The 10,179-nt window shown below is 45.2% G+C and overlaps 1 protein-coding gene across 1 annotated transcript; it reads right to left on the bottom strand.

The window, feature by feature from the left end:
- Nucleotides 1-809: 809 nt before the first annotated feature.
- Nucleotides 810-8,463, bottom strand: IDH3A (isocitrate dehydrogenase (NAD(+)) 3 catalytic subunit alpha). The gene is made up of 11 exons (XM_087703988.1): nucleotides 8,298-8,463; nucleotides 5,967-6,029; nucleotides 4,535-4,618; nucleotides 4,238-4,352; nucleotides 3,800-3,987; nucleotides 3,478-3,611; nucleotides 2,920-3,022; nucleotides 2,768-2,832; nucleotides 2,500-2,584; nucleotides 2,258-2,410; nucleotides 810-1,611 (listed from the first exon to the last, which is right to left on the bottom strand). The coding sequence occupies exons 1-11, from the start codon at nucleotides 8,322-8,324 to the stop codon at nucleotides 1,528-1,530; spliced, it is 1,101 nt and encodes a 366-aa protein (XP_087560114.1). The 5' UTR covers nucleotides 8,325-8,463; the 3' UTR covers nucleotides 810-1,527.
- Between the last annotated feature and the right edge of the window lie 1,716 nt (nucleotides 8,464-10,179).

Genomic DNA, 10,179 nt, shown 5'->3' with positions numbered 1-10,179 from the left:
ATGAAAGTGACTGCATTAAATACCGCACAGAATCACACACAGGATAAAGCTGGCTGCCTCTCACGGATACTTTTCTGACCGGTAAAAATATCGAACGGAATTCTTGTTAGCAACGCAAGCAGTTCTTGCTGGTCTGATTTCAATGGGAATGTATATCACACACACCCCTCTCTCAAAATTCCCCACCAAGCTGGAGGTTGGCAGTCCTGGTTAGATGGGTGATCCTGCCGTAACCGGTACCTCCAATTTGGAAACTTAACGGGAATGTGCCACAAGTGACAGAAGCTGGGTGGGGAATCAATGAAAGACGTTCGAAAATAGAGTTGGTCCAGTCTTGGCACCTTTTAAGACTTGCGGACTTCCAACTCCCCAAATTCCCCAGCCAGCATGGCTCTCTGGGAGCTGAAATCCACAAGTCTTAAAAGATCCCCAGGTTGGACCACTCCTGTTTTAAAGGTTCGCAGGATAGTGGACTCCGTAAGGAAAAGGCCAACGGGACTTCCAAGAATTTCTAAGGAAAAGAGAGAAAGGTTCCACCTTTTTAAGGAGTGAAAGTGCTAGCAGCAGAAATATCGATGCTTTGGTACCCAGCATCTCTGCAATTCCTCTCTTCCACCATCATCTGTTCCCACGAGACAAAGGCAGATTCCCCTTCAAGGACATTTCATGCGTTGATCCCTCTTGCAACAGGAGAAAACTCCCACCTTAGCATGCATTTTGTGTTTGCTCACGTCACCTGGAACAAAAACGAATCAAGCAACCGTCAGCGTCCTCCACGCCGCCCCACCTCACACGGAGTACATTTCTGGTTTCTTTTTTTTACTGTAGTGCCTTGAACCCAGTTCATTGCAGAGCAGCGCACTGAAATATAACCCAAAGCTCTATAAACTCCAAGCACGATACGAACGGCCTGCAGATACATTCTAACCCCCAAATATATATATTTGATATTCACCGAGATAAATATATTATTTTTTTAAAAAAGCATTAGCATTCCCTTCATAATCAGCAGCAGACAAAGGCAATTGATAGAACAGATCCGCGCTGGAAAACGCTAAAGCAAGGGATGATGTGTAAAATATATATATATATATACTGAAGCTGTAACAGGATAACATGTTAGTTTTTACTGCTGATATTCCTTCTGCCCTTAAAATCTGATATTTGACATTTTAATGTACACGAAATGCCCACAGTTTCAAGTCTTGATGCTTTGGAAGGGCAGCTTCCAGGAGTGAGTAATGAAAAAAAGAATTCTATTTCCAAAGGAATTTTTTGTTTTTAATTTTGTGCTATTTTTAAGGCCAGGAAGCTGCTTAAGAACAGCTTGAGGAGTGTCTTTTTACTGCTGGGGAGAGAAAAAAAAATACTTCAAGTTTTGGAGTGTTTCTGGAAAGTGGAAGGGTCTGAAATGTAAGGGTAGCTAACAATGTTATCATTTCAAGCAATGGAAATGGACGTGACGTGTAATAAATAACAGCATCCTTTCGGGAGGGATTGAAACCAGGAGGACTCAGGGGAAGACTTCTATTCCATGGCTCTCACTCTGCGGCAGATCTCGGCGGTGAACTCCGAACATTTGGCGTTGCCTCCTAAATCTTTGGTCAAGACCTAAAATTGGGAAAGGGAGATGAAATTTTGCTAATTGTGCATGGATCTTAAGATCATTTATGAACGGAGAAACTGAATAGGCTACCTGATCTAATTTTTCTACCATCAAATTTATAGGTCACACACACAAAGAAAGCTTCCGTCTTATAAGATTTGTACCGAAAAACAGATTTAGTGTGCGGTTCCTGCTTTGAGTCTGGTGTGAGGTGCAACTTTTGGCATCTTGTCACCTAATGCTCTTAATTGATAGTGCTAACTGCATCATTTATACAGTAAAAATAGCAAAGGGTGATAAAACTATTGTCATAGTCCAATTATGGTGACTTTACGACCCGTGGACTTCCAACTCCCAGAATTCCTGAGCCAGCCAGAATTCCTGGCTCAGGAATTCTGGGAGTTGAAGTCTACCAGTAATAAAGTTGTACAATTGTCCATCACCTCTGGAATTCTGGGAGCTGAAATCCACTGATCACAAAGTCGCTATAGTTGGCCCACTCCTGGCCTAACCAATGCCTAACTCATTTTGGGAAAAGTGCTGGGATTTCAGGCACGGAAGGCCTGAAACCTAAATAAACAGGCATTCAGTCCCAGAATGTGTGACCTTCCCAAAGTCACCTCAGTTTGGCGAACCTTAGCCAAGATCTACCTTCTGGTCTTTGATGGTGTCGAAGCAAGCCGTTTCTATTTTCATGGCGAAGTCGTGCATTCCCATGTGACGCAGCATCATGACGGCACTCAAGAGAAGCGCCGTTGGGTTGGCCAAGTCTTTCCCGGCAATATCCGGAGCTGTCCCGTGAACCTGCGAAGAGAAAGCATCCTCACTCCACTGACCCATCGCTACCCACCCACCCAAGGCCAGTCTAACGAGCTGTGTCCGAGGCCCCTTACCGACTCAAAGATTGCAACTCCGTTAGCACCGATATTCCCGCTGGGAGTCACACCGAGACCCCCGATCAAGCCCGCGCACAGATCACTGAAAAGAAAAACACACCACACAAAGAAGAGGATGGAGAAAGGGCAATTAGCCTTTGCAGTGGAAGATATTTGAGAAGCAGGGAAGCAAAATCAGGTCGCACCACAGGAGTCTGTTTGGAAGTAGAAGCGGTGGACGCATCTTCCACCCACAGGGACCACAACTGACCCAAACGCTACTTGCCTAAGGATGTCCCCATACAAATTTGGCATGACGAGGACATCAAACCGAGATGGGTCCTGCACCATCTGGAGGAGAAAGACAGGTTAACGGTTGTTTTTAACGTAAGCAGAACGGTGGCCCCTTAAACGACTCACCACGCATGATATACTCACATTCAGACACACGGTGTCAAGGTACATTTCGTTAAACTTAATATCTTTGCAGTTTTCCGCCGCTTCTCTGCATTTTTTCAGGAAGAGGCCATCGGACATTCTCCTGCACGCAAGGAAAAGCAACGTTAAGTTGGAGGTCCAGACGTACAAACGGTTTTTTTTTGAAATGATTATTTACAAGTAGCCACCAATCACTTGTAGCTAAGCAATTATAAAAGCTTCCTTTGAGCGAGTTAATTTGGAAAAGCGGAGAAGAGGGATTGAGTCTCAAATTGAATGACATCTGCCTGCCAAAAAATAAGCCTCCAATATACAACCTCTCTTTCTCTGACAATGTGGTTTTTTTTTTAATGTTTAGGTTTATTCGATTTATATGCCGCCCTTCTCCCAAGGACTCAGGGCGGCGTACAACATTAAAAGAAACACATAATAAAAAAGTTAAAAAAGAAATTAAATAAAATTAAATTTAACATGGTTAAAAAAAACAAAAAGCAGTTAGGATTCTGAAAACTGGAATAAGAACCGGGAAGGCTTGGAGTCATTTCTATCACCACCTACATAATATTAGCTTTGTGCACAGCCGTAACTTTGCTCCTCTGATTATTCCTGGCATATTCGAAAGCAAAGTCAGCAATTCGCTTGCTAGCGTCCTCGGTGATGAGTTTAATGCTCTGCACAACACCATCCACAATCTGAAAGACACGCAAAGGTTAAGCGAGTAGCAAAAAAGAAAAAAAAAGGAGGGGGGAAAGGGGAGGTTATGAAAAGCTTGGAAAAACCAAATTAAGCGGTGAGTTAAAAGTTAATTTCTTTTCGGTTCTTGTGTTAAATTCGAGCAGCCTGCCGAATCTGGGCGTTAAAGCCCACTCGAACCACGCACCAAGTGCTCGATGCCGCTGTATTCGCCTTCCGTGTTCTCTCGTATGGTGACGATGTCCACATCCGCGTAAGGGGTCTTGTAGCCCTCGATGGACACGCAAGGACGGACATTGGCATACAGGTCAAAGGTTTTACGGAGCAGCAAATTCATGGACGGGTGGCCAGCAGCGATGGGAGTTTTCAAAGGGCCTGGAGAAGAGGCAGAGGCACAAGAGGTGTGGGGAAGTCCTCACTGGCAACACAACGTTTAGAAAACCGGCGGTGAAGCAAGCAACATCTTTTTCCCCCCTACACCCACACTAAAATGTGATTTAAAAAAGCCACAGGATATGGGACCTTCTTGGCGTATATCCAACCGTTATTGTAGAGGAATTCAAGCACGGGCTTATATCCAGAACTGCAGCAAAACTTAATAGTTTCTTCCTTTCCATCCAAGTACCTTTTAATCCTATTTTGTTCTTGTCCATAGAATCTTTGGCATCTTGGGGTATCATCCACTTTCCTCCCGGTCCTTGGATGGCAGTCACGTTTCTTTCTTCAAACTGAACAGGGACCTAAACGCATTTTTATTTTCTTTGCATTATCAACCACCCTCATTATTGTCCTCAGAACCAGACAATTAAATTGCAACTTAAAAAACCAACAACCCAGCAGAGCCTCAAGCTGGAAATTTCTGCCAAGGAATAAAGGCAGGAGGGATAAGGGAACCCATGAAGCCACCCGTGGCCGAGTTTACCTTGGCAGCTTCAAAAATCTTCGCCACAGCAGCAGAGATTTCAGGCCCAATACCATCTCCTGGGATCAACGTTACCGTCTGAGGCTAGGAAAAAAGAAATAAAAATAAAAAATAAACCCTCATCTATCAGATGTTATGCTTAAAGATGGTTTCAAGAAAGAAAGAAACCCCTGGAGATTATTTGGACTTCAAATGATGCCCTGTAATTTCTGTACATTTTTTAAAAAAATTCTGCGTTTTTTAAAAAAATTCTGCGTTTTTTAAAAAAATTCTGCGTTACTCAATATAGCAATAGCAGTAGACTTATATACCGCTTCATAGGCCTTTCAGGCCTCTCTAAGCGGTTTACAGAGAGTCAGCATATTGCCCGCAACAATCTGGGTCCTCATTTTACCCACCTCGGAAGGATGGAAGGCTGAGTCAACCCTGAGCCGGTGAGATTTGAACCGCTGAACTGCTGAAGTAGCAGTAGCCTGCAGTGCTGCATTTAACCACTGCGCCACCTTGGCTCAATGAGAGGATCACAGCTTTCATTTTGGGGGGGGGGGGGGGGCTTCCCTGTCCCGCTACCTTTTTATGGATACAGAATTCAGACATCATCCTTGCAACGTGAAATGATCCACATGATTATGTAAAGGAGTTCACTTTCTTTGTTTTAAAAGGGGGGGGGGGGCTGCTGTAAACGACGAATAGCAATAGCAGTTAGACTTATATACCGCTTCATAGGGCTTTCAGCCCTCTCTAAGCGGTTTACAGAGTCAGCATATTGCCCCCAACAGCAGTCCGGGTCCTCATTTCACCCACCTCGGAAGGATGGAAGGCTGAGTCAACCCTGAGCCGGTGAGATTAGAACCGCCGAACTGCAGATAACAGTCAGCTGAAGTGGCTGCAGTACAGCACTCTAACCACTGCGCCACCTCGGCTCGAAGTAAAAAGACTGATCTGATTATGGAGAAAACCTAGCGAGTTTTGTGACAGACTTAGGGTACAAATCTGTTCATGCCAGCCATTCCAATCCACTACTCTGGGAACCATCAAGGGCAAATCCCTATTTGAATGCCAATCCTGAATGCCAAATAGCTGCCTCAAACTGGATGATTTTGAGCATTTTGAGTTTGGAACAGAATATCCTGCAATTCTTACAGGAGGATTTAGCAGTTTTGTGATGCTTTGTACGCCCCTAGCACTCATCCCGTTAAATAGAATTTATTTTCTACACATTTTCCACACGGCACAGGAAACAGAAGTAACCTCTTCTCCTTCCACTCCCCACTGTTTTAAACCAGTGTTTTTTTTTCTTCAAATTTGGCACCTTTAAGACATCTTGAATCCCTCAGCCAGCAAGGTCTTATTTTGGTATTCTACAATCCTCTAGTAAAGGAACTTTTTTGGAAAAAAAAAGGGAAGGCAACAACTAGACTAGTATACTCACATTACTTGCAAAATTTCTGGTCACCTGTTTCTGAATTCTGAACCCCCCAAGAATACGGAAGACCTACAACAACGAAAATAAGAATATAGTTAATTTTAGCAGCCAGACTAACAGGAAAGCATCGTCTGTATGAAATCAGCACTGAGTTTTAAACCAACATAAATACAACTCACTAAATAGCAGTAGACTTAGACTTATATACTGCTTCATAGGCCTTTCAGGCCTCTCTAAGCGGTTTACAGAGAGTCAGCATATCGCCCCCAACAATCTGGGTCCTCATTTTACCCACCTCGGAAGGATGGAAGGCTGAGTCAACCCTGAGCCGGTGAGATTTGAACCGCTGACCTGCTGATCTAGCAGTAGCCTGCAGTGCTGCTTTTAACCACTGCGCTAAACAAATCAGCTCAATTGCAGAACCAAGCAGAGGGGTTTGCAATTGGCCAGAAAACCAATCAAACTGAAGAGGGCAGAGGTATTCCTCCCTGTCACTCACCCGCAAGGAACTTTGGGCATCCCAGGGCACCTTAAAGAGAATACCACACTCAGCGGCAGCCCTTGTTCTGCAGCTTTACGTGGTTACCAGAAACTGACTTGCAATATTATTTGTAGTATGGGAAATATGATATTGGGGCACCAGTGAAAAGGGTCAAGAGATCCTTACGGAAACCGCTCTTTCAGAACAAGCCAGGTGAGTCAGAGTATCATTGAAAAATGGCAATCATTTTAATTTAAATGCGGCCCTGTCTCACCAAAGAGGCAGCTCTAATATTACCTATATAGGAGGGATGAAATAATGCGGGTAGCATAAAAATGTAGTGATTCGTCATTTTATATTGATTCTATGCATTTATAGATTATATATCTATATCGACATATATCTATATCTCTCTATATATACACCGGTATCTAGATATTTAGATATCGAGATAGAGAGAGATTGGCAATGGTTTGCTCTCCAATTTAGTTTCTGAATGTTTCATTGTCTGACTAGGTAACATCATCAGCGGGATTGTCTTGTCCTATTCTCCTTAGCTTATAAATGTCTTATGTGCTAGTTGGTTGTAGATAGATTGATTAGATAGATAGATAGATAGATAGATAGATAGATAGATAGATAGATAGATAGATAGATAGATAAATAAATAGATGGATAGGATGAGTGGATAGATAGATAGATAATTAGATAGATATAGATAGATAGACAGACAGACAGATAATGATAGATAGACAGACAGATGGATAATGATAGTTATAGATAGATGATAGATAGATATAAGAGAGAGGAGATAGAAGAGGGAGAGGATATAGATAGATAGATAATTAGATAGATATAGATAGAAAGATAATGATAGACAGAAAGATAATGATAGACAGACAGATGGATAATGATAGTTATAGATAGATGATAGATAGATAGAAGAGAGAGGAGATAGATAGATGATAGATAGAAGAGAGAGAGGAGATAGATAATTAGATAGATAGATAGATAGATAAATAGACAGACGGATAATGATAGATAGATAGATAGATAGATAGATAGATAGATAATGATAGAGATATAGACAGATATTTAGTTAGATATACAGACAGATGGATAATGAGAGTTAGATATAGAGATAGATAGGCAGACAATGATCTTGTCTATTAGACAGATAAAGTGATGGATAGATAGAGATAGAGACAGATAGATATAAAAGAAGTCAGGATAAATAATAACAGGCAGCAGACAATGATGAGCCTGTGAATATCAGTAATCCCTTCCCAAAAGAGTGGGGGGTCACACCTGCCACTCAATCCCAATGCAGCCAGGGGGGACCCTTCAAGCAGTCCTCCTCCCCTTCCTCCTGGCCTACCCCGCGGGGTTGTTGTGAGGAGGCAGCCAGTGGTCTGTGTGTGTGTGGTGGGGAATCAGCCTCTCATAAGAGGCAGGCAGGGCCAGAGGAAGGGCAGAGGCTCCCACCTGGCTGCAAGGGGTGCTGGCCTACAACTCCCAGCCACCTCTCGGCCTGCCGCGGGGACTGCCGGGAGTTGTGGTTAGGTCCCTTCGGAAGGGCCGCAGACCGCGCTTGCTTCAAGGCAGTTGCCGCACTACAGCTCCCAGCAGCCCCCGCGCGTCTAGCAAGCGAAAGGCCTGCCGGGAGTTGTGGTCTCCGGGGCCCCGCGAGGCGCCAAGGGCGAAGCCGTCAAAGGGCGCCCGAGAGGGAGTCACGGAATGCCCCCACCCCACCACGGGAAGGGAGGGGCGATCCAACTCTCGCGAGACTTCCCAGGGGCCACCCGGGGGGTCCTGCTGAGGGGGAAGCCAAGGTCACCCCTCAGGGCCCGCCTCACCTTCGGAACCCAGGAACACGTAGCCATGGCGAAGGGAGCGGAGGCGGCAGCGGCGACCCTTTCACTTCCTTGCCGGATCGCCCCCCCGGCTTGTCGGTCACGCCGCGGGTCTGAAGAGAAAGAATCGGCCGCGGCCTCTCCGGCGGCGCTGCGATGGGGATGCGCCGGCCAATCGGCGCCGGCGGACTACCCCGGGCTGGCAACGGATTGGTGGGAGGCGAGGAAGTCTACGCCCCGTCCCACCTCCGCGGCGACCGGGGAGGAGCCTTTCCTGATTGGTCTGCGCGGCAACCCAGAGCTGTTGAGGGCGGGGCTGCAAAGGGCTAGAACTTGCCACGTGACCTGGCCTGAATTCGTCCCCTCCATGTGCGAATAGAATAGAATTCAGGATTGGAACGGAATGGAGTGGAATAGAGCTGGAAGGGACCTTGGAGGTCATCTAGTCCAACCCCCTACCCAAGCAGGAGACCCTACATCATTTCTGACAGAAGGCAGTCCAGTCTCTTCTTGAAAGCCTCCAGGGATGAAGCTCCCGCAACTTCTGAATAACAGAAGAATAACAGAATAACAGAGTTGGAAGGGACCTTGGAGGTCATCTAGTCAAACCCTCCTCCACCCAAGCAGGAGACCCTACACCATTTCGGACAGAAGGCAGTCCAGTCTCTTCTTGAAAGTCTCCAGGGATGAAGCTCCCGCAACTTTTGAATAACAGAAGAATAACAGAATAACAGAGTTGGAAGGGACCTTGGAGGTCATCTAGTCAAACCCTCCTCCACCCAAGCAGGAGACCCTACACCATTTCGGACAGAAGGCAGTCCAGTCTCTTCTTGAAAGTCTCCAGGGATGAAGCTCCCGCAACTTCTGAATAACTGAAGAATAACAGAATAACAGAGTTGGAAGGGACCTTGGAGGTCATCTAGTCAAACCCTCCCCCACCCAAGCAGGAGACCCTACACCATTTCGGACAGAGGGCAGTCCAGTCTCTTCTTGAAAGCCTCCAGGGATGAAGCTCCCACAACTTCCGAAGGCAACTTCTCTTCCGCGGGTTGATTGTTCACTATCTCACTTATCAGAAAATTCCTCCTTGTTTCCAGGCTGAATCTCTCCTTGGTCAGTTTCCATCCATTCTTCCTTGTCTGGCCTTCGGGTGCTTTGGGAAATACACAATGTAGTTTACAACAAAAGTAACAAAATGATTTCATGCTTACCTAGGAATTAAGTAGCCGTTGATTTCAAATGTAATTTGCATTTTGAAAGGACTATTACCACCACCCCCCAAAGTAAATACATTCCCAAGTGGCGTTTCTATTGCCTTCCTAAAATTTAATTAGTTAAATCTTATTAAAGGAGGGAAGCAACCTAGAACTAAGGAGAAATTTCCTGACAGAGAGAGCCACTTGTCTGGAATGGCATGGAGAGTCTGCTCCTTGAGCAGGGGGTTGGACTAGAAGACCTCCAAGGTCCCTTCCAGCTCTATTCTGATTGAAGAAAAACTCTTTAAGAAAATATTGCCAAAGTATCAGAAGTTGTGAGTGCCCCAATACTGGACGTTTTTAAGAAGAGATTGGAGAACAGTTTGTCTGAAACGATATAGGGTTTCCTGCCTGAGCAGAGGGGTTGGACTAGACGACCTCCAAGGTCCCTTCCCACTCTGTTATTTTGCTGTCCGTTCTTCTCATCCTCTGCTCCCCTTCTCTATAGTACAGATGGATCTTATTTTGCTCAGTGGGCATATCAACAAGAAGCATGGATACATGGATACATCCGGGAAAGGACATTTATCTTGTGGAAGGCTTCATCCCTGGAGGCTTTCAAGAAGAGGCTGGACTGTCATCTGTCAGGAATGGTGTAGGGTCTCCTACTTGGGCAGTGGGTTGGACTA

The sequence above is a fragment of the Thamnophis sirtalis genome, unplaced genomic scaffold (genome assembly GCF_051295495.1).
Source record: "Thamnophis sirtalis isolate CommonGarterSnake01/CBP01778 unplaced genomic scaffold, rThaSir2_p1.2 scaffold_2, whole genome shotgun sequence".
Classification (NCBI taxonomy): Eukaryota; Metazoa; Chordata; class Lepidosauria; order Squamata; family Natricidae; genus Thamnophis; species Thamnophis sirtalis.
The sequence above is the reverse complement of the archived record's forward strand: the minus strand, read 5'-3'. Positions and strand labels throughout refer to the sequence as shown.

Coding starts and splice junctions, on each gene's coding strand:
- IDH3A (XM_087703988.1), bottom strand. CDS start 8,324: ATGGCTACGTGTTCCTGGGTTCCGAAG. Junction 3,988..4,237: donor GAACAAAATAGGATTAAAAG/GTACTTGGATGG, acceptor CCTCTTCTCCAG/GCCCTTTGAAAACTCCCATC. Junction 2,585..2,767: donor TTGTATGGGGACATCCTTAG/GCAAGTAGCGTT, acceptor TTTTCTTTTCAG/TGATCTGTGCGCGGGCTTGA.